General features: G+C 43.2%; 1 protein-coding gene across 1 annotated transcript in view; it reads right to left on the reverse strand.

Annotated features, from left to right (window-relative positions):
• LOC130356424 (CUB and sushi domain-containing protein 3-like) overlaps window positions 1-27,546 on the reverse strand; it is a 136,182-nt gene that overhangs the window by 67,623 nt on the left and 41,013 nt on the right. Inside the window, exons 5-7 of the mRNA XM_056557955.1 lie at window positions 25,709-25,808; window positions 21,623-21,702; window positions 13,912-14,091 (exon numbers count right to left, since the gene is read on the reverse strand). Of these exons, the coding sequence (XP_056413930.1) occupies window positions 13,912-14,091; window positions 21,623-21,702; window positions 25,709-25,808 (360 nt within the window). The remainder of the gene's footprint in view (window positions 1-13,911; window positions 14,092-21,622; window positions 21,703-25,708; window positions 25,809-27,546) is intronic.

The raw sequence follows: 27,546 nt of genomic DNA on the forward strand, positions 1-27,546 counted from the left end.
TTAGATTGGAATAAAAAAAAACAAGTTAAAATGTCCCAATTCACAAAAAATTATAATTAAAGACTTCTCTACTGTAAGAATAAAGACCAATGCATGCAGTGCCTCACGTAACCACAAAACGAACACGTTAAGTGACCGTGAAGAAGCATGCTTTTCATGTGCTTCACTATATGGCACGCAACGCACAATTAGGAGCGGCAATACTTATACTTTCCATAGTGTTGTGTTCTGCTGTTACAGGGAACCCATGGGTAACCTAGCCTCTCACTAATAAGGGATTAAGTAAATATGTTTTTTTGCAGGACTAGAGACACTTGTATAAGTGAAGGGAATGGAGGGTCAATAGTTCAAGACTGAAGCTGTAAACCATTGGAAAAACTGCTGCCATACAGCTAAGACTATAAAAACTTGTAAACTCTGATTGTTAGCTTAAACTTTAAACATGATTATGGGATTCTACAAGGGAAATCATGTTTTATAATATATGCCCCTTCCTGGATCCTCCCACTGCCCTATCTTCAGCAGCAGATCAGCACACAAAAAGTAAAAGGCAGCAGCTTATCTCTCTGCTACAAGAGCCAAGAAGAACTTGTTGGAACAGCTTCTTGGATTCAACTGTAAGGCTTCTTTAACACTACAAAATCCTCCGTTTTTAAACATCCGTAAGAAGATCCGTGTGAAAATCAGCTGAAAACGGCAGCTGAACTATTTCTTCCGTAACTATCTTTTATAACAAACTAACGTCCGTTCTCAATAACAGACTATAATGGATTAATACGGTTATTAGAAAATCCCATAGATTATAATGGGATTTTCTAACGGACGTATAGGATTTTGTTGCTGCCGGTTTCAGCCGATTTTCACACGGATCTTCCTACGGATGTTTAAAAACTGAGGATTTTGTAGTGTGAAAGCAGCCTAAGTGTTTATAAATACATTCCCATATTGATACAGAGGAGTCGGAGTCGGGGAGTTGGAGTCTGAAGTACAAAAAACTGCGGAGTCGGAACATTTATCTACCGACTCCACAGCCCTGGTTCAGACATTGCATTCAAGGATGAACAAGCATCGGGCAAATATACATAATGGCTTTATGAAGCAGAGTGTCTACAGTCATGTGTTTTGAACACAAAGGTTTTACATTTATTGATCATTGCGTCTTTACCAGATAGTGTTCCGAACAGATTCCAGGCTTTTATCAATAGGGAGTCTTACTGGATCTTTAAGTTTAACACTATCTCCCGAAGGGTTAAAGGTCACATGATGGAATGTCATGGGTATTTAAATTTGCTCTTTTGTTATTCATGTCCTACCTGAGGAAGAAATTGGACCAATTTTGAAACGCAAAGTACGTTTGTCTTTTGATAAATTTTCTTTAAATGTTGGTCAAGTTGACCATTTTTACTCGCAGGATCCTCTTGGAGGTTGTGTTCGGGAGTTTTTATTTTTAATTTTTTACAAAAGGCCTCTTAAAAAAAAAAAAAAAAAAAAAAGCAATTCGATTGGTTGCTATGGGCAACCCTCATACAGCCTCGTATAGGTCAGAATAGTGCAATTTTAAACATGCAAAATTTGTAATCATATTAACCAACCGAATAAAAGAAAAAATGTCACCCTTAAGTGCATTGTGCAAAAACTTAACCCTCCAAAACCTTGCAAATTGTGGTTTTCTTTTTAATTTCCCAACAAAATAAAATTTTTGGGTTGCACTGTACATTTTATGGTAAAATTGAAGGTGTTATTACAAAGTACAATTGCTCATGAAAAAAAACAAGCCCTTATATTGGTCTATACTGTAGATAGAAAAATAAAGGGTAAGGGTTTTAGAAGGCAAGGAGGGAAAAACAAAAATGCAAAAATGAAGCTGGTAGTGTCCATAAAATGGGGAACTCCAGTACTTAACCCCTTAAGGACCAAGCGTTTTTTTGCTTTTGCACTTTCGTTTTTTCCTCCTTACCTTTTAAAAATCATAACCCTTTCAATTTTCCACCAAAAAATCCATATTATGGCTTATTTTTTGCATCACCAATTCTACTTTGCAGCGACATTAGTCATTTTACCCAAAAATTCACGATGAAACGGAAAAAAAAATCATTGTGCGACAAAATCGAAGAAAAAACGCCATTTTGTAACTTTTGGGGGCTTCCGTTTCTATGAAGTGCATATTTCGGTAAAAAGGACACATTATTCTGTAGGTCCAAACGGTTAAAATGATACCCTACTTATATAGGTTTGATTTTGTCGTACTTCTGGAAAAAATCATAACTACATGCAGGAAAATGTATACGTTTAAAAATGTCCTCTTCTGACCCCTATAACTTTTTTATTTTTCCACGTACAGGGCCGTATGATGGCTCCTTTTTTGCGCCGTGATCTGAAGTTTTTATCGGTATGATTTTTGTTTTGATCGGACTTTTTGATCACTTTTTATTCATTTTTTAATGGTATAAAAAGTGACCAAAATATGCTTTTTTGGACTTTGGAGTACACGCCAAAAAATTCCATTGACCGTGCAGTTTAATTGACAATATATTTTTATAGTTCGGACATTTACGCATGCGGCGATACCACATATGTTTATTTTTATTTACACTGTTTTATTTTTTTTTTTATGGGAAAAGGGGGGTGATTCAAACTTATTAGGGAAAGGGTTAAATGACCTTTATTAACACTTATTTTTAACTTTTGTTTTGCAGTGTTATAGGTCCCATAGGGACCTATAACATTGCACACACTGATCTCCTATGCTGATCAGTGGCGTGTATTAACAAGCCTGTGATCAGTGTTATCGGCTCTTGACTGCTCCTGCCTGGATCTCAGGCACGGAGCAGTCATTCGTCGATCGGACACCGAGGAGGCAGGTAAGGGCCCTCACGGTGTCCTACAAGCTGTTCGGGACGCCGTGATTTCACTGCGGCGGTCCCGAACAGCCCGACTGACTAGCCGGGATACTTTCACTTTCGCTTTAGAAGCGGCGGTCAGCTTTGACCGCAGCTTCTAAACGGTTAATACCGCACATTGCAGAGATCGAGATCGTTGATGAGCGCCGGGACCGACGCGATGTGGGGTCGCAGCGCGACCCAGCTTCATATCGCGGGAGTCGGCGCAGGACGTAAATATACGTCCTGCGTCGTTAAAATGATACCCTACTTATATAGGTTTGGAAAACTACATGCAGGAAAATTAATACATTTAAAATTGTCCTCTTCTGACCCCTATAACTTTTTTATTTTTCCGCGTACAGGGTGGTATGAGGGCTAATTTTTTGCGCCGTGATCTGAAGTTTTAAACTGTACCATTTTTGTTTTGATAGGACTTTTTGATTTCATACCATTAAAAAGGAATAAAATGCAAAGTGACCAAAAATACGCTATTTTGGACTTTGGAATTTTTTCGCGCGTACTCCATTGACCGTGGGGTTTAATTTACGATATATTTTTATATTTCGGACATTTACGCACGCGGCGATATCATATATGTTTATTTTTATTATGTTTATATATTTTTTATATGGAATTTGGGAAAAGGGGGGTGATTTAAACTTTTAATAAGGAATGGGTTCATGTGTGTGTTTTTAACCCCTTAAGGACCAAGGACGTACCGGTACGTCCTTGGTCCTGCTCTTCCGATATAACGCGGGGTTACACGCGTCATATCATGGCGGGCCCGGCGTCATAGTGAAGCCGGGACCCGCCTCTAATAGCGCGCAGCGCCGATCGCGGCGCCGCGCGCTATTAACCCTTTAGCCGCGCGCTCAAAGCTGAGCCGCGCGGCTAAAAGTGAAAGTGAAAGTTCCCGGCTAGCTCAGTCGAGCTGTTCGGGATAGCCGCGGCTAATCGCGGCATCCCGAACAGCTGACAGGACAGCGGGAGGGCCCCTTCCTGCCTCCTCGCTGTCCGATCGCCGAATGACTGCTCAGTGCCTGAGATCCAGGCATGAGCAGTCATCCGGCAGAATCGTTGATCACTGGTTTCTTATGAGAAACCAGTGATCAACATAGAAGATCAGTGTGTGCAGTGTTATAGGTCCCTATGGGACCTATAACACTGCAAAAAAAAAGTGAAAAAAAAAAGTGAATAAAGATCATTTAACTCCTCCCCTATTAAAAGTTTGAATCACCCCCCTTTTCCAATAAAAAAAAAAACACAGTGTAAATAAAAATAAAAATAAACATATGTGGTTTCACCGCGTGCGGAAATGTCCGAATTATAAAAATATATCATTAATTAAACCGCTCGGTCAATGGCGTGCGCGCAAAAAAATTCCAAAGTCCAAAATAGTGCATTTTTGGTCACTTTTTATATCATTTAAAAATGAATAAAAAGTGATCAATAAGTCCTATCAATGCAAAAATGGTACCGTTAAAAACTTCAGATCACGGCGCAAAAAATGAGCCCTCATACCGCCCCATACACGGAAAAATAAAAAAGTTATAGGGGTCAGAAGATGACAATTTTAAACGTAGTAATTTTCCTGCATGTAGTTATGATTTTTTCCAGAAGTCCGACAAAATCAAACCTATATAAGTAGGGTATCATTTTAATCGTATGGACCTACAGAATACATATCAGGTGTCATTTTTACCGAAAAATGTACTACGTAGAAACGGAAGCCCCCAAAAGTTACAAAACAGCGTTTTTTTTTTTTCAATTTTGTCGCACAATGATTTTTTTTCCCGCTTCACCATAGATTTTTGGGCAAAATGACTGACGTCATTACAAAGTAGAATTGGTGGCGCAAAAAATAAGCCATCATATGGATTTTTAGGTGTAAATTTGAAAGAGTTATGATTTTTTAAAGGCAAGGAGCAAAAAACGAAAATGCAAAAACGGAAAAACCTCCAGTCCTTAAGGGGTTAAACTTTTTTAAAACTGTTTTCTTTTTACACTTTTAGTCCCCTTAGGTGACTTTTAGGAGGAGTCATTTGATTCCCCATACAGATCAATGGGATTACATACAATCCCATTCATCTGTGTGCTCTGCGCTCGAATGATAAAGCTGTATCATTCAGAGAGCCGGAGCCGACACGGAAGGAGAGGTAAGCCCTCAGGTGATCGCGCTGCGGGGGGGGGGGGGGGAATCCACCCCACTGGACCACCAGGGACTGAATACAGGCACCTTTAGACGCCACTGTCAACTTTGACAGCGGCGGTCTAAAGGGTTAATAACCGGCCGCATGTCGGCTATTAACGCCGGCCCCCAGCTACAGGAATCAGGAGCCCGCGTCATACCCGGTTAAGGGCCATTGGACGTGTATACACATCCATCGTCCTTAAGAGGTTAAAGGAAAACTGTCAGCCAGTTCACTCACACTAAACCCAATACACTGGGTTATAGTCTGGGTGAACAGGAGTCCATACAGGGGTCACTTGCTTTTTTTTTATTTTTTATTTTTAGGTTTTCTTGCCGCTGAGTTGTTGCCCGCTAAAGTTCTGTAATATTGGCCTTCATTTGCGCTCTGAAGGCGGGTCCCCCACCAGCAGCCTTGCTTTGGGTTCCGGAGGAAGGGGCCTTAGCCTGCCCCCCTTGTTTGCATATTCATTTTCCCCCTGAACACAGCTCCCACATCGTGATTAGTTGAGAGCTGTTCATCGGGAGAGCGCTCTGCACAGTGTAACTGCGCATGCGCCTGTCCTTCGCTACACCCGGAAGTACCTCTTTCTGGTGTCTTGCTACTCCCGATTTCCGGGTGTTGCGAGGGACCGGCGCATGCGCAGTTACACTGCACAGAGCGCTCTCCCGACGCACAGCTCTCACGTCATCAGGACGTGAGAGCTGGGTAAAAAATTCAGCGCATGCGCTCTGCAGACAGAGCGCTGTGCTCAGGGGGAAAATGAATATGCCAACAAGGGGGGCAGGCTAAGGCCCCTCTTCCTCTGGAACCCAAAGCAGGGCTGCCAGCAGGGGACCCGCTTTCGGAGCGCAAATGAAGGCCAAAATTACTTTAGCGGACGAAAACTTGCGTCAAGAAACCTCCCCAACCCCCCCCAAAAAAAAATGTTTTAAATAAATAAGTGACCCCTGTTCACCCACACTATAACCCAGTGTATTGGCATTAGTGTTGGTGAACTGGCTGACAGTTTTCCTATAACAACTTATTCCCTATCTGCTGGGAACCCCTGTGATCTCCTGCCCGGCGTCCCTCCCCATGCACGGAGAAGCCACTGCTCTATACATCTCTATGGGTGAGCCGGAAATACACGAGTGCTTTATCTATGGCTCTCCCAGAGAGATGCATGGAGACAGCGTGTCAGCCATAGCTCTGTGCGGTTGTCAACACAGCTCCGGAGAGCTGGGGTGCCAGGAAGGAGATCACAAGGGTTCCACGGTCGGACTCCCTGCCCTAATAGGATAGGAAAAAGTGACTGATCGCAGGGGAAGAAGACAAAGTAGACAGAGGTTTGCAGGTTTTTCTTCCCTTCCTGCCTATCATAGCATATTCCAAGAGGGAAAACTGTCCAGTACAGGTAATAGGTGTATATTACAACACAGTTAGACTGGTTGTAAGGGGTCGTAATATGTGAATAGTTTTTGCTATCCGGAGTACCCCTTTAACCCTTAAGGACCCAGCCCAAATATACCTTAAGGACCCGGCAATTTTTTGAACATCTGACCACTGTCACTTCAAGCATTAAATAACTCTGGGATGCTTTTACCTTTCATTCTGATTCAGAGATTGTTTTTCGTGACATATTCTACTTTATGCTAGTGGTAAAATTTTGTCGATACTTGTTTCATTTCTTGGTGAAAAATTCCAAAATGTGATGAAAAAATTGAAAATGTTGCATTTTTTTTACTTTGAAGCTCTCTGCGTATAAGGAAAATAGACATCCCAAATAAATTATACATTGATCCACATACACAATATGTCTACTTTATGTTTGCATCATAAAGTTGACAAGTTTTTACTTTTGGAAGACATCAGAGGGCTTCAAAGTTCAGCAGCAATTTTCCACAAAATTTTCAAAATCTGAATTTTTCAGGGGCCAGTAGTTTTGAAGTGGATTTAAAGGGCCTTCATATTAGAAATACCCCACAAATGACCCAATTATAAAAACTGCACCCCTCAAAGCATCCAAAATGACATTCAGTAAGTGTGTTAACCCTTTAGGTGTTTCACATGAATAGCAGCAAAGTGAAGGAGAAAATTCAAAATCTTCATTTTTTACATTCGCATGTTCTTGGAAACCCAGTTTTTGAATTTTTACAAGGGGTAAAAGGAGAGAAATCTTCCTAAAATGTGTAACCCAATTTCTCTCGAGTAAGGAAATACCTCATATGTGTATGTCAAGTGTTCGGCGGGCGCAGTAGAGGGCTCAGAAGGGAAGGAGCGACAATGGGATTTTGAAGAATGAGTTTTTCTGAAATGGTTTTTGGGGGGCATGTCACATTTAAGAAGCCCCTATGGTGCCAGAACAGTTAAAAAAAAAACAAAAAAAAAAACACGTCATACTATTTTGGAAACTACACCCCTCAAGGAACATAACAAGGGGTACAGTGAGCCTTCACACCCCACAGGTGTTTCACGACTTTATGTCAAAGTTGGATGTGTTAATTAAATTTTTTTTTATCACTAAAATGCTAGTTTTCCCCCAAATTTTTAATTTTTACAAGGAGTAATAGGAGAAAATGCCCCCCAAAATTTGTAACCCCATCTCTTCTGAGTATGGTAATACCCCATGTGGACGTCAAGTGCACTGCGGGCGCACTACAATGCTCAGAAGAGAAGGAGTCACATATGGCTTTTGGAAAGCACATTTTGCTGAAATGGTTTTTATAGGGCATGTCGCATTTAGGAAGCCCCTATGGTGCCAGAACAGTTAAAAAAAAAACACATAGCATACTATTTTGGAAACTACACCCCTCAAGGAACGTAACAAGGGGTACAGTGAGCCTTAACACCCCAAAGGTGTTTGACGACTTTTCGTTAAAGTTGGATGTGTAAATGAAAAAAATATATTTTTCACTAAAATGCTGGTTTTCCCCCAAATTTTACATTTTTACAAAGGGTAATAGGAGAAAATGCCCCCAAAATTTGTAACCCCATCTCTTCTGAGTATGGTGATACCCCATGTGTGTACATCAAGTGCACTGCGGGTGCACTACAATGCTCAGAAGAGAAGGAGTCACATTTGGCTTTTGGAAAGCACATTTTGCAGAAATGGTTTTTGGGGGGCATGTCGCAAGGAAGCCCCTATCGTGCCCCTATCATGGCATACTATTTTGGAAACTACACCCCTCAAGGAACATAACAAGGGGTCCAGTGAGCCTTACCACCCCACAGGTGTTTGACTACATTGGATGTGTAAATTTTTTTTTTTTTTTTTTTTTTTACTAAAATGCAGTTTTTTCCCCAAATTTTAGATTTCTAGAAGGGGTTATAGGAGAAAATGCCCCCCAAAATGTGTAACCCCATCTCTTCTGAGTATGGTAATACCCCATGTGTGGACGTCAAGTGCACTGCAGGCGCACTACCATGCTCAGAAGAGAAGGAGTCACATTTGCAAATTTTGCTGAAATGAGGGGGCATGTCGCATTTAGTGCCAGAACAGCAAAAAAAATTAAATTTGTAAATACATTTCTTTGGAATAAGGACATACCTCATATCTGGACCGGTCACAGAAGAACAGGAGTGCAGTCAGGGGCCTTGAGCTTCAAAATCACTGCCTGTGGAGCCAGAGCAGTGGGACCCCCCCTCAAGGGGCGTTACATGGGGTAAGTTACTAAAATGGGGTACAGTGGGACATAAAATTATAAAACAGGTTATGTTCCCAGAATGATGACCCAGAGCATAGCCAAAACTAAAGAATATGCCCACCCCAAACCCTATGTTCTTAATAATCATTCTGGGAATGTGACGTGTGTGGCCGTCCCTAACCTGTTGCCTCAAATGCGCACCCCGCTAAAGGTGGAGAGGGCGCGCTGCGCATTTGAGGCAACATAAAAAGTCCCCGATGATAGTGACTCCGTGACCCATGACCTGTTTTTTTGAAAAAATACCCCCAGGTCTTATCAGTCTATTTATTTATTTATTTTTTGCAGAAATTTTTTTTTTGGGGCAATTTAGTGGTTTTATGGGATTAAAATGTGGAATGTACTCTGGACTTGGTACATTGGGGTCAAATTATGGAAAATGTAAATGAAAAGGGAAAATTTAGTACCGCATGGAAGTGTGATACTCTCTGAAGCAGTTTTTAATGCAGAGGCCCGGATGATCGGGGCAAGTGTCACATTGATAGGTGGTATCCTTCCATATTCCCCTCCTGTGACATACTCTGCATTTTTTTCTGGGTTCGTCCCTTCTTTCCAGTGTGGGGGATCTCACCTGGAAAGTGTTGGCCTGGGACGATCCTGGCACCTATAACTTCAGTTCCTTCTGAACTCCGGAGGAATGTCTCTGTGCTGCCAGTGTTCTGGTACAGTACAAAAGAGTTGTACATGGCAACCTGTACCAAGTAGACCGCAACTTTCTTGTACCATACACGTGTTTTCCGCATGGCGTTATATGGCTTCAGGATTTGATCAGAAAGATCAAGTCCCCCCATATACCGATTGTAGTCCAGAATACAATCGGGCTTGAGGAACGTTGTTGTGGTACCTTGCACAGGGACAGGTGAGCTGCCATTGCCATGAATAGTGGTCAGCATAAGGACATCCCTCTTATCCTTATACCTGACCAGCAACAGGTTTTTATGGGCAAGGGCACGGGACTCACCCTTGGGCATAGGTGTCTGCAGAAAATTTAGAGGGAGGCCTTTCTGATTCTTCCGCACGGTCCCACAAGTGGACGTGGATCTGGCGGCAAGGGATGTGAAGAGAGGGATGCTGGTATAAAAGTTGTCCAAGTACATGTGGAAACCCTTATCCAGCAATGGGTACATAAGGTCCCAAACGATTTTCCCGCTAACGCCCAGAGTGGGGAAACAATCTGAGGGTTCAATAAGGGAATCTCGTCCCTCATACACCCTAAACTTGTAAGTGTACCCGGAGGTACTCTCACAAAGTTTATAAAGCTTAATGCCATACCGCGCCCGCTTCGAGGGAATATACTGGCAGAATATGAGTCTCCCCTTAAAACTGATGAGAGACTCATCTACAGAGAGGTCCCTGAGCGGTACGTAGTCCTCCAAAAATTTGGCCCCAAAGTGATCGATGACCAGCCTCACTTTGTAAAGCCGGTCATAGGCGGGATCACCTCGGGGTGGACATGCCTCATTATCTGCATAATGAAGGCATTTTCGAATGACCTTGAACCGCTTCCGTGCCATGGCCATACTGTACAGCGGGGTCTGGTATAGGATGTCCCCGCTCCAGTACTGCCTGACACTTGGCTTTTTGACCAGGCCCATGTGCAGCACGAGGCCCCAAAACGTCCTCATTTCGGCTGCCCTGATGGCGTACCATTCATTGGACCTGGACAAAAAAGAATTAGGGTGGTGGGCGATGAACTGCCTGGCGTACAGATTCGTCTGCTCCACCATTAGATTGACCAGGCTGTCACTGAAAAAATAACTGAAAAAGTCAAATCTAGTGAACCCAGCAGTGTCAATTCGGATTCCGGAGTCGCCAACAAACTCCAAGACCCGTGGCTTATAACCCTCTGGGGGTCTCCAGACAGGTTCACCGGAAAGGGGCTCCGGTAAAATCGCCTGGGGGGGGGGGGGGGGGTCGGACTCCTAGTACGAGCGGCATTGTCGCTCGTCCTAGTGCCGGCCACTGGGCCACTTTCATGGGGGGTGCGTGGCCTCGCCTGGCGGCGTCTCCGCCACCATCAGTACTAGATGATGAGGAGGACGATGAAGAACACAAGAATGTTGGATCTTCATCGTCCTCACTGACAGATTCGGAGTCGGAAGCAAGAAAAGCGTATGCCTCCGCTGCCAAAAATGCCTGGCGAGCCATCGCCTTGTGTGTGGGGGGCGGGGATGCATGTAGTGAGTGCTTGGTGTAACTATTCGATATAACGGTGTGTGATTAGAAATCACACACCGTTATATAAGGGAGGAAAAAAAATTGCGGAAAAAAAAAATATGAGGGGGCAAATGCAGCGCCCTGAACCCCTAATAGGGCCCGGCTCACACTGAAAAATTTGTGGTGGACCCTTGGGGACCTATTAGGGGGTCGGGGGGGATTTTTATTTTATTTATTTTTTTACACTCACTCCCACCTTGCCCTAGAGTGTATTCTTTCCCTGCTCTGTCCCTGCAGATCTTCTTCCCTGAGGGGGCTCTGATCGCACAGAGGGGGGGTCCCTGGCACCTTCGAGCAGCTTTGCCCGCTGACTGAACTCCGTTAACGGCAGAGCTGCCAGAAGATGCAGTTAACCCCTCCCCTGCCGGTTGCTAATAGCAGCGCTTCTGGGGGGGGGGGGGGGTGGATGAAATGAAATTGCCACCTCCCCATAGATACAGTGGTTGATAGGGGGTGTATTGTACACCCCCGATCACCTTGTATCTCCGGGTCATCGGGTCACACGTGTATTCACTAACGATCTGCCGCGATCGCCGACACGGGGGGTCTGATGACCCCCCTCGGCATTTGCGCGGGATGCCTGCTGAACGATATCAGCAGGCATCCCGATCCGGTCCCCGCCCAGTGCGCGGCAGGGACCGAAATTCCCACGGGCGTCTGGATACAGTCTGGGTCCTTAAGTACCAGAAAGCCAGGGCGTATCCATACGCCCTAGGTCCTTAAGGGGTTAAAGGGGTACTCCGGTAAAAACCTTTTTCTTTTAAATCAACTGGTTGCAGAAAGTTAAACATATTTGTAAATTACTTATATTAAAAAATCTTAATCCTTCCTGTACTTATTAGCTGCTGAATACTACAGAGGAAATTCTTTTCTTTTTGGAATGCTCTCTGATGACATCACGAGCACAGTTCTCTCTGCTGACATTATAATAATAATAATAATAATAATAATAACGCTTTATTTATTGTTGTCCTTAGTGGGATTTGAACCCAAGTCCCCAGCACTGCAAGGCAGCAGTGCTAACCACTGAGCCACCATGCTGCCCTTAGCATACATCTGTTATGCATGGAGAGCACAGTGCTCGTGATGTCATCAGTGTTCCAAAAAGAAAGGAATTTCCTCTGTAGAATTCAGCAGCTAATAAGTACTGGAAGGATTAAGATTTTTTAATAGAAGTAATTTACAAATATGTTTAACTTTCTGCCACCAGTTGATTTAAAAGAAAAAAGGTTTTCACCGGAGTACCCCTTTAAGGACAAAATGGGGTTGAGAAGTTAATGGTAAAGTGTCATCAGAAAATTACCTACCATTTAAATCAGGTGTTTATTTTAATCTAATTTTTTTTAAAGAATTTTTAATTATATTTTTCTAATTCTTCTTTCTGCATTTTATAATAATCATGAAATCTTGCAGTTTCCATTATGGCCACTAGGCCTAAAACAAAGTTGAGACTTCCTGTCCTGTACAGATCATTTCCCAGATATACTTTTCTTTACATCACAGACCGGAGAACAGTGAAAAGTGACACCAGTAGATAGCTAGCTAGCTAGCTAGAGATATATATCTATATCTACATCTATCTATATCTATAAAAAATTATCTATTTTAGGGCTGCACGATATGGGGAAAATGTGTGATTATGGTCCTAAATATTGCGATATCGCTATGTGATGCAATAAATAAATGGTGAAATCCTGCCATTTCATGTCCAATTTCCTCCCTTTTACAACTATCCACACATTTTATGCACAACGCCCCTGTCCCATTCTCCCCTCATGGTCACATCTTCCCCCTATGTCACACTCCCCAGGTCACAATCTCCACCCCCCCCCCCTGTCAAAATCTTCCCCCCCTGTCACATCCCCCTGGTCACAATCTTCCCCCTGTCACATTTTGTACTGAAGTAATACACTAGGTTTCCCGGGCGGTTTTCAAATCACCAACCTAGTGTGTTTGCTGCTGAAAAAGACCTTTCCCCATCAGCCAATCACTGGCGTGACACGTGACACTGAAAAAGAAAGGTCCTACTGCTCGTATGGAGAAGAGATGAGACAACGGACCGCACAGACGGAAACGGCATCTGCAGGGACCGGGAGTAGGTGAGCAGAAGTTTTTTTTTCTCCCTGCGCCCTTTTACTTAGCTCAGTGTTTTTCTGCCAGGGTGCCTCCAGGTGTTGTAAAACTACTACTCCCAGCATGCCCAGACAGACTTTGTAGGTCCGGGCATGCTGGGAGTTTTAGTTTTGCAACAACTGGAGGCACCCTGGTTGAGAAACACTGAGTTTTAGTATTTAAATTTGTTTTTACCTGCTCTGGCCGCCCCCGCCTGCAGCAGCGCAAGGAAGCCGACCAGAGCAGATAATCGCGCGTTTTCCTGGAGGGCCGTACCGCTATATCGCAAAAAGCACGATTCAATTGCTTTTGCAATATATATATATTATATATATATATATACACGCCCGCACACACACACACACACACACACACACACACACACCACACACACACACACAGAACAGCCTTCCAGTAGAATGACCGCTGAAAAGGTCACAATTTATCTGGATAGGACCGGTCCTATCTATTGTCCATGTGTCCTTCCATAAAGCATATCACGAAATGCTGTTCACAAAATGTTATCAGGAAACAGCTCAGGCAACATGGCAGCTATCATAATTTTGTACAATAAAAAATAGAAACAGATTAAAAAGAATAACAGGTTTCAGCATGTCTCTAATCAGTAAAAGAAAATCTAGACTACACATTCCCTTTAGGTCCTTAAAAGTCATACCCATGTCTTATGATTGGGGAGTGCGTATGTGCGTATCTTTTACTTTCAATGTTTAAACACAAAAATAGTTGTAGTAAATATTTTGCTTTGGTTTATTTTTCTTTCGTTAAAAAAATTGAAAAAGAATAAAATAGAAAAAATGAAATTCTGACCTTTGCAAGTTGGGGTGGTAGTGCTCCATGTTCCGTCACTAGTGCATGATGCAAAATCTTCACCAATAATATGTAAATTTTTATTACAAATAAAGTTCACAGCATCTTGGTAAGCGTATTCATCCTTCTCTGGACTAAACATTCCATTAACAGGGGGATCTGGTGCAGGGCAGATGACAGCTGAAAATAATAATAATATATTGCGGTTAGGATTTTCTTCAATCAGTATTATAATTGAAATCTCAAGCAAATTCATTTCATATAGCCTAACAAAGAAGTAGGAGCTATCATCATGAAACAAAAAGTACTAGTTGTACAGGTAGTATTGTATGTAAAGGGCATCCCTGCTTCCCTGCCCGGTGTACAAAATTTATATCAGGGGTGTGGAAATTTTTTTTTTTAAACTACTTGTCCAAGGGACTAAAACGGGAGCACAATCTACTTATCCCTCATAATCATACAATTGTCGTGGTACATAAAATAATTTCAACCGAAACAGTATGTAAATAAGGTCTTTATTAATAGAAACGTAATAGGCAGACCAGTATGTCACCCAATTAGGTCGAGAGGCCCCTGATAAGCAAGTTCCGCCCCTCAATGCAAGCCTACGGGAGGGGGCGTGACAGCTATCACGCCCCCTCCCGTAGGCTTGCATTGAGGGGCGGAGCGTGACGTCACACGGGGGCGGAGGCGTGACATCACACGCCACCGGCCTTGTGGTCGTCGGTAATCAGACCCAGAGCGAACACACGGGCGAACACACGGGGACCGATTACAAACGGGGTGCCGCGTGCAAGATCCCAGGGGTCCCCAGCGGCGGGACCCCGGTGATCAGGCATCTTATCCCCTATCCTCCTTTGAATAGGGGATAAGATGTCTAAGCACCGGAGAACCCCTTTAAGTAGGTAGTCCCCCCTTCAGGTAGGTACATCCTCTCATCAGTTAGGCAGGCAGGTAGGGCTCCCCTAGTATGTAAAAAAGGGTCCCAGATATCTATGTACCCCCCAGTTTGTAGAAAGGAAGGGCTCCCAGACAGAGCCCAGATAGATATGATCCCCATTAGGTAGAGCTTCCCCACTCTCTCTGATGCTCCCTGTGCAATTATATCCCCCCTCTCTGATGCTACCTAAGCCATCATATCCCCCTGATGCCCACTGTGTCATATCCCCCCCCCCTCTCTGATGCTCCCTGTGCCATTATATTTCAGCTCCCCCTCCCCTGTGCCACATTATTCACTCATTCACCACACTCCTCATCCCTCCTCTCTCTGATCCCCTGCTATTACCTGTCATCCGCCCCCATGTGTGCTCCCGCAGGCTCAGCGGTTGTTGCTGGACTGCATCCTTGGTCCTGACGGAGGTGCGCACGGTGAGTGATGTCATCGCACGTGCCTACGCAGGGACCCTGCATCCTGCGCGACTTGCTATAAGGTGCATGATACAGTTTCAGTCTATAGAAGTTTAGTGACGGGGCGAGACTGATTGCCCCGTTATAAGTGAATTTCTCAGGCATTTAGCTCTGCTTGCCCAAAGCAGGGCTAAATGCCTGACAAATGCACCTGTCCAGCGTCGGGCGATACAATTTCCATATAATATAAAGGGTGGGGAAATCTGCTTAAAATGAAGTTCCGCAACTAGTCATAGCAAAAGTCATTACAACAACTTTCAGTGTGGATTTCTCAAGGACACTGATTAAAACATAAGACATCTAATAAATTTGCCTTTCCTTTTTACATACATCGCTTCATGTATGGAAGGTCCCAGCTGCTATCAACAGCCACGGACCTGCTGGTAATGGTGATGTCCCCATTAACTCCTCAGATACAGTGCTTAAAGGGGTTGTCCAGGGCTATACGCAGAGCTAATGTCTTTCAAAAAAAGCTCCCCGTCTGTCTCCAGGTTGTGTGTGTTATTGCAGCTCAGTTACATTGAAGTGAATGGAGCCAAGTTGTAATACCACACCCAATCTGGGGACGGATATGGAGCGGTTTTTGAAAGGAATCAGCTCTGTTTTTCTATTCCTGGATAACCCCATTAATACTGATCACGGCATCTGTGGCAACGTGACATTCAGCAAAAATATTCTTGTCACATAATTTTTTGGAATTCCACAAATTAATCCTATTGAAGTCAATGGGGCTTACATTTCTGCGGAAAGTGTGGAATTTGCATGTTAGTAATATTATGTGCCCACCTTTATAAGTGTACTAAGGAAGCCTGCAGAATTCGGCCCATTTCACACAGCAGAATTTCTGCATTGAATTCTGCATGCATTTATAGAAAATTCACTTCGATTCTGCTGTGTGAATGGGACAGCTATAAATTTTATAATTTTCATGCAGAATTCAGCTGGCCTTCTGAAAGAAACTGTGCAGAAAATTATGCACGAATTCTGCGAATGCAGAAAAACACGGAATTCTACAAAAGCAAATGCAGGCATTCCATAAAAAGTCATATATTCACAATAGTGGTAGCAGTAAAAACTACAGATTACGGCGCAAACAATTAGCCCCATACAGCCCCATATCTGGAAAAATAATAAAGTTATAGATGGTCAAAATAGGGCAGTTTTAAACATCCTTATTTTGTGTTAAAAAATAATGTTTGTGCAAACTATGCAAATTGGGTATTGTTTTAACCCCTTAAGGACGCAGCCCATATGGGCCTTAAGGACGAAGACCATTTAATTTTTACATTTTCGTTTTTTCCTCCTCGCCTTAAAAAAATCATAACTCTTATTTTCATCCACAGACTAGTATGAGGGCTTGTTTTTTGCGCAACCAGTTGTCCGTTGTAATGCCATCACTCACTTTACCATAAAATGTATGGCGCAACCAAAAAAAATACTATTTGTGTGGTGAAATTTAAAAGAAAACCGCAATTTTGCTAATTTTGGAAGGTTTTGTTTTCACGCCGTACAATTTACGGTAAAAATAAAAGTGTTCTTTATTCTTTGGGTCAATACGAGTAAAATGATACCTATGATAAAATACTTTTCTATTACTGTTGTGCTTAAAAAAAAAAAATCGCAAACTTTTTAACCAAATTAGTACGTTTAAAATCCCCCTATTTTGAAGACCTATAACTTTTTCATTTTTCCGTATAAGCGGCGGTATGAGGGCTCATTTTTTGCGCCGTGCCCTGTACTTTTTAATGATACCATATTTGCTTATATAGAACTTTTAATCCATTTGTTATAAATTTTTTGGGGAATAAAATGTTATAAAAAAACAGCATCTATTTTGGACTTTTTTTTTTTTATTTATTTATTTATTTTTTTTACATTCACGCCGTTCACCGTACGGTATCATTAACATTTTATTTTAATAGTTCAGATATTTACGCACTTGGCGATACCAAATATGTATAAAAAAAAATTTAACACTTTTTGGAGGTGAAATAGGGAAAATGGGACAATTTACGTTTTTATTGGGGGAGGGGGTTTTCACATTTTTTTTTACTTTTACTTTTTTTACTTTTAATTTTACACTTTAATTTATACCAATCGATTGCTAATACTGTTCAGTGCTATGAATAGGACATAGCACTGATCAGCATTATCGGTCATCTTCTGCTCTGGTCTGCGGGAAGGTGAGAGGACCACCATCTGCCGTGCTGGATGATCGGATCGCTGCGGGCGATCCGATCATCCATTTTAGTGACCGCGATGCTGCAGATGCAGTGATCTGTATTGATCACGGCATCTGAGGGGTTAATGGCGGACATCCGCGGGATCGCGGATGTCCGCTATTACGGGCGGGTCCCTGGCTGCGATCAAAAAGCCTGGACCTGCCGCGCATCATCCGGGCATCGCTCCGATGCTCACGGTTATGCTTAGGACGTAAGTGTACGCCCTAGTGCGTTAAGTACCACCTCACAAGGACGCACAATTACGTCCTGCGTCGTTAAGGGGTTAATCGAATTGTTTCCATTCAACGCTGCTCACCGGGCAGTGATCGGAACGGGATGCCTGCTGAAATCCCGTTCCAATGCCTGGGGTGGGGAGGAGGGGGTCCTGAGATCAATTCTGACACAGAGAAAAAGGGTGACCAGCAGGAGTGAGGTGGCACTGGTGCCACCTCACGATTGTCCTGGTTCGTCGCGAAAGAAGGGCGGTGTCACTAATGGCATTCGCTCCGCCCCTAGTCCAGAGGGTGAGAGCGGGTGCCGGCAGTGTACTCCGGCAGTGGGGGCCCCCTAGCCCTGGCAGGATTGGGGCCCCAGGAACTGCGTCGGCAGAGAAAGGAGAGAGCAGCAGCGGAGAGAGCAGCAGCAGGAGGAGGTAAGGGCTGTGCCTCCTGGTGATGCATAACTACAACTCCCAGAATGCATGAAAGGGCATGCTGGGAGTTGTAGTTATGCAACAGCAGGAGGACCACCATTACAACTCCCAGCTACTGTTGCATAACTACAACTCCCTGCATGCACAGACAACAAAAGGGCATGCTGGGAGTTGCAGTGGTGTGCCTCCATCTGTTGCATAACTACAACTTACAGCATGCCCTTCGGCAGTCAGTGCATGCTGGGTGTTGTAGTTTTGCAACAGCTGGAGGCACACTGGTTGGGAAACACTGAGTTAGAGTCCGTGCCTTCAGCTATTGCAAAACTACAACTCCCAGAATTCACCGACAGACCATGCATGCTGGAAGTTGTAGTTTTGAAACAGCTGGAGGCACACTGGTGCGTAAACACTGAGTTAGCCTGTTACCTAACTTAGTGTTTCCCAACCAGCCTCCAGCTTTTGCATAATTACAACTCCCAGCATGCGTGGTCTGTGAGTGCATGCCGGGAGTTGTAGTTTTGCAACAGCTGAAGGTTTCCCAAATAGTGTGCCATTTATTTTTTATTTTTTGCTGTTCTTGCACAATGGGGGCTTCCTAAAAACCATTTCAGCAAAGTTTGCACTCAAAAGGCTCATTGTCGCTCCTTTGAGTGGTGCAGTTTTTATAATGGGGTATTTAAAACATAAATACCTGAAAATTCACTTCAAAACTGAACGGGTCCCTGAAAAAATTCAGATTTTTCCATTTTTTGTGAAAAATTGGAAAATTGCTGCTACCCTTTGACGCCCTCGAATGTCTTCAAAAAGTAAAAAAAAAACTTGTAAACTTTATGATACCAATATAAAGTAAATCAATCAATATATGTGAATTAATATGTAATTTATTTGGCATGTCCATTTTCCTTACAAGCAGAGACTTTCAAAGTTAGAAAAATGCAACATTTTTAAATTTTTCATGAAAATTTTTAATTTTTCACCAAGAAATGATGCAAGTATCAGCGAAAATTTACCACTAACAAACTCGAATATGACACGAAAAACTCTCTCGGAATCAAATTCATAAGTAAAAGCATCCCAGAGTTATTAACGCACAAAGTGACAGGTCACATTTGCAAAAAAATGCCCTGGTCCTTAAAGTGCAGTGAAAAATAACTTATCCCCTATCCAAAGGATAGGGGATAAGTTATAGATCGCGGGAGTCCAACCGCTGGGATCTCCTGAACGGGGCCCAGGCATTCTGCTGGAAGCAGCTATTCCAACCCCAGCAGGAAGCCGCGGACAACACGCCCCTTCCATGTATCTATATGAGATACATGAAGGGGGCGTGTTGGCCGCCGCTCCGTGTGGGGGTCAGCACGCCCCCTTTCAGCAGACTACTGAGGCCCCTTTGGATAGGGTATAAGTTATATTTCACTACACTACTCTAAGTTCAAAATGGGCTTCATCCTTAAGGGGTTAAAGGACGAGGAGGAAAAAACGAAAGGGCAGCAACGAAAATTAAAGTTATGTTAAACTTTTTTTAAATTTTTGGTAATGTTTTCACAAAATTTTGCTACCTACAGATAAAATAATCCTGAAACCTTGCAGTTTTCAGTCTGGCCACTAGTTTTTTTTCTACTCTCTATTGCAGGGGTCCTCAAACTGCGGCCCGCGGATCGCATTTACCCGGCCCGCTGGGTGTTTTTGCCTCAGGACATCCCTGTGTTCCGAAAGATGCTTTCGAAAACAGGGATGCCTCTGTTAAGTCCCTGTGGCCCCGCGTGGGACCGCCGGGGCCACAGGGAAACGCAGGGACCGCCGGGAGCAAGCGCACGCAGCAACGTCACTGACGTCCCATGCGTGCGCCCATGGCAACGGAGCGCAGAGGAGCGGAGAAGAAGCAAGAAGGACGCGCGCTGGCAGTTGGTAAGTGTTCACCATCGGCGCGTCAGCTTCGGTGTTCTGACCACCGATCCTCCGGTCCTGTCCGGTGGTCGGAACACTGAAGTGGGGCAGTACACAGGCATACAGCCTCCAGCCGTACCGTATGGCTGGAGGCTGTATGCCTGTGGGGGAAAATACTGCCAACGTAATTTGGGGGACTATATTGCACCTAATGTGGGGGAACATTCTGCCAGCCTAATGTAGGGGACTATACTGCCAGCCTAATGTGGGGCACTATATTGCACCTAATGTGGGGGAACATACTGCCAGCCTAATGTGGGGGACTACATTGCACCTAATGTGGGGGGGGGGACTATACTGCCAGCCTAATGTGGGGGGCTATAGTGCACCTAATGTGGGGGAACTATACTGCCAACGTAATGTGGGGGACTATATTGCACCTAATGTGGGGGAACTATACTGCCAGCCTAATGTGAGGGACTATATTGCACCTAATGTGGGGGACTATATTGCACCTAATGTGGGGGGAACTATACTGCCAGCCTAATGTGGGGGACTATATTGCACCTAATGTGGGGGGGGGGGAACTATACTGCCAACGTAATGTGGGGGACTATATTGCACCTAATGTGGGGGAACATATTGCCAGCCTAATGTGGGGTACTATATTGCACCTAATGTGGGGGGGGGGAACTATACTGCCAACGTAATGTGGGGAACTATATTGCACCTAATGTGGGGGAACATACTGCCAGCCTAATGGGGGGGGGGGGGGACTATACTGCCAGCCTAATGTGGGGGAACTATACTGCCAACGTAATGGGGGAACTACACTGCACCTAATGTGGGGGAACTATAACCTAATGTGGGGGAACTATACTGCACCTAATGTGGGGGAACTACAACCTAATGTGGGGGAACTACAACCTAATGTGGAACTACAACCTAATGTGGGGGAACTACAACCTAATGTGGGGGAACTACAACCTAATGTGGGGGAACTACAACCTAATGTGGGGGAACTACAAATCTAATGTGGGGGAACTTTCCCGTTTTGTTTCTTCACTTCAAAATAAGATATATGCAGTGTGCATAGGAATTTGTTCATATTTTTTTTTTTTTTTTTTTAAACTATAGTCCGGCCCTCCAATGGTCTGAGGGACAGTGAACTGGCCCCCTGTTTAAAAAGTTTGAGGACCCCTGCTCTATTGATTTCAATGTAGGTTTCCAAGAGGAACTGCTTCTTTCAGCATTTTTTTTTCTTTTAGAACATTTGCTTGTTTTGAACATTCCTCAGTGAAGAAAATGGGAAAAGGCAAATAAGAATTTTTGTAAGTCAATGTGTAACAGTGTATAAGTAATGTACAGATAAACTATAGGTATTCTAAAGAAGATTCTCCTCTTTGATGTCCCTCCATGCTCTATTCTCAAGCTGCACACTCTCCCACAGACACCTCCCTTAACAAACCCACCAGCACTTTGATGAGGACATATCACATTTCATTATAATAAAATATGAAATGCCTATTCATTTCAAAACTATTACCTTCACATGTAGGGACTGTATTAGTCCATGTTCCATCTGCTTGGCAATCTCGATAATTTCTCCTACTTAATATGCGATAGCTAAAGAAACAAGAAAAAAAAAAAAAAAAAACAGGATATTAGACCTTTCTGTCACCCTACTAGAAGGCCTGAAAATGTGTGACAAAAACTGGAGTGATTTTGCCCATGGCAACCAATCACAGCTCAGCTTTTACATCTTAACAAGCTCTGGTAACGTGAAAGCTGACCTGTGATTGGTTGCTATGGGAAAAATCTCTCACATTTTGATAAATAAGGGCCAGTGTGCATGCCTTTTCGTTTACAAATTACAATTTTAATGGCAAGATATTGCAATATGCTGAAGTAGTACATAGATTAAACTAAATGAAATAATTTACATACATGTTCCATTCTTCAGAGAGACAGATAATCAACAATTTTGACTGCTCATACACTCCCCTCATGTCAAGGTATCTACTGATATAAGTTTTCACCCTATTACTTCTAGTCACATGCATTGCTCTGGTGTGATTTTGGCCCATTCTTCCACTTACACAGTCTTCAAATCTTGAAGGTTTCATGAGCCTCTTCTATGATCTTCAATTCTTTCCATAGATTTTCAATTAAATTCAGGTGACTGGCTGGACTATTATAGCAGCTTTATTTTCTTTCTTTCTTTGAAATCATTTGAGTTGTTTTTGGCTTTTTGTTTGGGATCATTGTCTTGCTGAAATGTCCACCCTTGTTGGTAGATGGCAGCAGATTTTTGTCAAGAATGTAAATTTTCCTATTCATCTTTTAATTATGTGAAGTTGGCCAGTACCAAAGCAGGCCCACACCATGATGTTCCCACCTCCAAACTTGACTGCTGGTATGGTGCTTTTAGGGTGATGTGCAGTGCCATTTCTCCCCCAAACATGGTGTGTATTATGGCCTCCAACCAGTTCAATTTAGCATTCATCTGACCACACTATATGGCATTTCTAAATGTTGTATAGCAAACTTTTAACAAGCTTTAAAATTATTTTCATAAAGCAATGGTGGTGTGGTGTGTGGTAGAGAGCATATGGCGGAGGAGTGCATTACTTTGTTTGTTTTTTTTGTTTTGTTTTTTAGACAGCAGTACCTGCTAATTCCAGGTCTTCTTGAACTCTCCACAAGTGGTCATTGGCTCTTAGACAACTCTTGATTATTCTTTTCAATCCTCATTTAGATATCTTGTGAGGAGCACCTGATAGAGACCAGTTTATGGTGAAATGATTGTCTTTCCACTTCTGTATTATGGCCCCAACAGTGCTCGCTGGAACATTTCGAAGCAAAGAAATGCACCTGTAAACACCGCCATTGTTATGTTTTTGCAACAATTAAATTGTAAAGGTCATGAGACAGCTTTTTACCCAACATGAGATGGGTCTCTTGTGACACCTTGGCAATGAGATCTTTTTGAAGGCCATCAGTTGGGACTGAACCAGCTGATATTAATTTGCATTAAAAAGGGGCAGGACTGCTTTTTTGCACTTCCCTTTCTTCATGTGTTCAATATTTCTTCCCTGTGTCGTTTCACTATATTATACATAACTTAATTTCTGAGCTTATTTGTTTAGGTTTCATTGTATATATGGATAACATTGGTTGTTTCCAATATCTGGTGACATTTCATATCAATAGCACCTGTTCAATACTTATTTCACCTGCTGTAGGTATGTATATGGTTTAGTTTCCTAACATTTAGTAATACTGTTTGTGATGATTTAGTGAGAAAAATGGTGACGTGTTTAATACTTATTTTACCAGCTGTATACACTGTGTCTAACTCCTAAAGGTCAGTTACTTGAACCCAGTTGTGTCTGCCCATGCATGTTTTTTTTCAGCAGCTTTGGGCTAGGCTGCACGGTGTCAGTGGGTTTCCATGGCAGCCAGGGGCCGTCTAAAGGCTTATATAATACACTTCCCTTCTATGCCTTATGATGACAGGCAATGTATACAGTCTTCAGTATACACAGCCACGCTGGAGGCACAACTGCATACACTGTCAGCATAATACACTGCACTAGAATGGAAGTGAAGATTGCAGGTGAAAGCCCCCTAATGAGATTAGTAAAAAAAATAAAAAAAAACATCATCACCATCAATAATAAGATAATACAAAAAAAACACGTGTATTTTTTTTTTATTAACCCCGTAAAATGTTTTTGTTTATAAAATTTTAATCAATAAGTTATATGAATCCCAAAATAGTGATGCTAAAAAGCACAACTTTTTGCGAAAAACAAAACAAAACAAAAAAAAACACAAGCCCTCAACTCTTTGGGCAATAGGGCCCAAATTGGCTTGATCATTAGAGAGTAATGTACCACCTACCTGATCATGCTCACCCACTGCTTCATGGAACAAAGGATCCCTGATCACAATCACTGGGGGTCCTAGCAGTGGGAATCCCCCTCCCCCCCAAAATCAGACACCTATACCCTAGTAACAGCCCGCTCAGTCTGGATTAGCATGCCGGTGCGTCCCGCGATGCGAATCCCAGCCCCGCTTGCAGCAGGGACATTAGCAAAGAGCACTCACGGCCGGCGTGTCTGGCCGGAGCGCAGGCGTTACAGTACACCCCCCCCTTTGGTCTCCCCCTCTTTAGAATTCAGAGAGTTCCCCACTTCAAGACTTTACGTCTGAGTTTAACTGGCACAGAAGGTATCACAGGGGCGACAAGACATCTTTGCAATATTGTCCCCAACAAGTGATTTCACCAGTTTTCCAGTCGAGATGCTGAGAATGACATTGAAACCAAGGAAGACCAAGAAGAAGCTCCGAAGTACAATGTGGTAGAACATAGAACTACATTTTTTTCCTTATGCAAATTTCCTACTTGCATGTCGAGTGGTTCCGTGCAAAATTGCACCTTACAGTTCAGATTTTGTCCATTTACAGAAGAGATGTAGAAGTTGGCAGTCTGAAAACATTGACACCTTCTCTTAATTTTTTTTTTTTTTTTTATTAAAAACAAACAGTTTATAGTGCATCAGGCAGAACAACAAGTACATTGGGGCCAGACAGGAGGCTCAAAGAATGTAATACAGAAAAAGTAAGGCAATACACTCCCATAAAGAGAGCCAATATCCAGTGAATACTAGAAAAAACATAAGAAGAAAAAACAGTAACAAAGCTTAGGAAAACTTTTTTTTTTTAAATCAACTGGTGCTCGAAAGTTAAACAGATTTGTAAATTACTTCTATTAAAAATCTTTACCCTTCCAGTACTTATAAGCAGCTGTATGCTACAGAGGAAATTCTTTTATTTTTGAATTTCTTTTTTGTCTTGTCCACAGTGCTCTCTGCTTACACCTGATGCCCTTATCAGGAACTGTCCAGAGCAGCATAGGTTTGCTATGGGGATTTTTCCAGCTCTGGACAGTTCCTGATACGGTCATCAGGTGTCAGCATACAGCACAGTGGACAAGACAAAAAATAAATTAAAGTAAAGAATTGCCTCTGTAGCATACAACTGCTAAAAAGTACTGGAAGGGTAAAGATTTTTTAATAGAAATAATTTACAAATCTGTTTAACTTTCTGGCCCCAGATGATTTAAAAAAATGTTTTACACCGGAGTACCCCTTTAAGTTAACTGAAAGAGTCAAGATAGTGAAGACCAGGTGAGAAAAGAAGGCGATAAAAGGAAAGGAACTGGGGAAGGGGGGGGGGGGGGTTTGATGTGGAGTCCGGAGCATAGGAGACCAGGGGCCAAGGAGTAGAAGGGAGATCACAAAGGAGGAGATTGTGTAGAAGAAAGGCCAAACTGCAAAAAGTGGGGAGAGGCAGCAAAGTCCATCCTGAGACGCCAGCGCCGAATAAACTGCTCCGAGGAGCCATGGAGGTCGGCTAGACATTCCTCCAGTAAGTTTTGTTTTTCATGAAGCTAAGATTTTATACTGGAGATGAAAAAATAAGACTCAACAACAATTCACAGAAAAATGTATTTACTGAAAAAAGAAGGTAGGGGGCCATACATATTAGGCAGCTCAACTGGTTATGTCAACAAGGCAGAGACTGACTGCACTGGTTGCAGTTTAACCGAACAATTATTACTCACCCTGGATTACATGTATAGGTTAGTCTGGAACCAAATAAGAAATTATTGGTTGCTTCAAATTCTCCATTAGCTATTTCTCCAGGATTCACACAACTTCTGCCTGCCAGCAAAGAAAGAAAGAAGTAAAAAAAAAAAATTGCAGTGTAATTCACTGACAAAACAATCGTAATGTTGTGAAGAATATACATAACAAGATTCTATAATATGTAATACAATTTTTTGGCAAAATACATTCAATGTAAATCCACAGAAAGTTAATTTGGGTTAACAGCTTGACATTGTGCTGTTACAGCCAACAGGACTAGTCTTAGATGGGTCCTGCCAGAAAACAAGCTGCTTTCACACTGCCGTTGAAATCCCATTAAAGGGGTACTACCGTGCTGATAACTTATCCCCATCTAAAGGCTAGGGGGTAAGTTGCCGGATCGCACGGGGTCCCGCCACTGGGGACGCTCGCTCTCATTAGGCCCCAGAGCGAACATCGCTCCGGGTCTGATGACTGCCGATCACAGGGCCGGAGTATCGTGACGTCACGGCTCCGCCCCCATGTGACATCACGCTCTGCCCCCTCAATGTAAGTCTATGGCAGGGGGTGTGACAGCTGTCTTGCCCCTGCCATAGACTTGCATTGAGGGGGCGCAGCGTGAAGTCACATGGGGGCGGACCTGTGACGTCCCGATCACCGGCCCTGTCATCAGACCCGGAGCGGATGTTCGCTCCGGGGCCTGATGAGAGCAGGGTTTTGCGTGCGAGATCTCTGAGGTCCCCAGCGGCGGGACCCCGTGCGAACAGGCAAATTATCCCCTATCCTTTAGATAGGGGATAAGTTGTCAGCAAGGTAGTACCCCTTTAAGGCATTTTTCAGTGGGATGCAAAGAGGACTGGAAGAAGTGGAGGCAAAAAAAAAAATAACATTACATTTATCTGTGAGAACTTTAGTCATAAGTAAATTTTCCAAGCCAATACAAATTTATGTCAGGTCTACTAGTTTCCAAACTTAGAAGCCAGAATGATAAACCATCGAGTTGGGTACACAAAGTCAGTTTTATTGTCCTTCATATACCACAGCAGCTGTCCAGTAGCCACAGAAACCTTATAATCACCCTAGTCCCAAGATATCCTTTCCTGCCTTCAACCCTTCTGTCCCTCTGTTAGTCTGCATGTATTACAGGGAAGTTAGATTTAAAGGGGTACTCCGCTGCCCTGCTTCCGGAGCATCTGGGAATGTATTGTTTGGAACGCTGTGTGCGGGCTTCCGTGTTCAGGGCCGCCCCTCGTGAAGTCACGCCCGCCCCCTCAACAAAAGTCTATGGGAAGGGGACGCGACGGCCGCCTTCCCATAGACTTTCGTTGAGGGGCCGGGCGTGATGTCACGAGGGGGCAGGCGTGATGTCACGAGGGATGGCCCTGAACACAGAAGCCCGCAAACAGCGTTCCGAACAATAAATTTCCAGACGTTGGGGAGCAGAGCTCCGGAAGCAGGGCAGCGGAGTACCCCTTTAATTTAATCACTTCATTAGGCAAAAACTTTCAAAAAAGACATTTTATGATATCTCTGATCTTTCCATGCTTAGGAGTCCAGAGGGTGATCCTATCACTGAGTGACACAGTGCACTGGACTCCTATAAATAGTAACAGTAGGGATTTCAATCAGTTACAAGTTCTACTATTTTTTTCCCCACAAACATATCAATCTGCTCAGCTCTTCCTGCTCTTTAACATGATGCTGATAGACAACATAGCATTTTCATGGTAACAGGTTCCCTTTAAAGAGGTTGAAAATGATAGGATTCAAAAACATGGATGTTTTCTTCCAGAAACAGAATCTTACGCACACA

The sequence above is a fragment of the Hyla sarda genome, chromosome 2, assembly GCF_029499605.1.
Source record: "Hyla sarda isolate aHylSar1 chromosome 2, aHylSar1.hap1, whole genome shotgun sequence".
NCBI classification, from domain to species: domain Eukaryota; kingdom Metazoa; phylum Chordata; class Amphibia; order Anura; family Hylidae; genus Hyla; species Hyla sarda.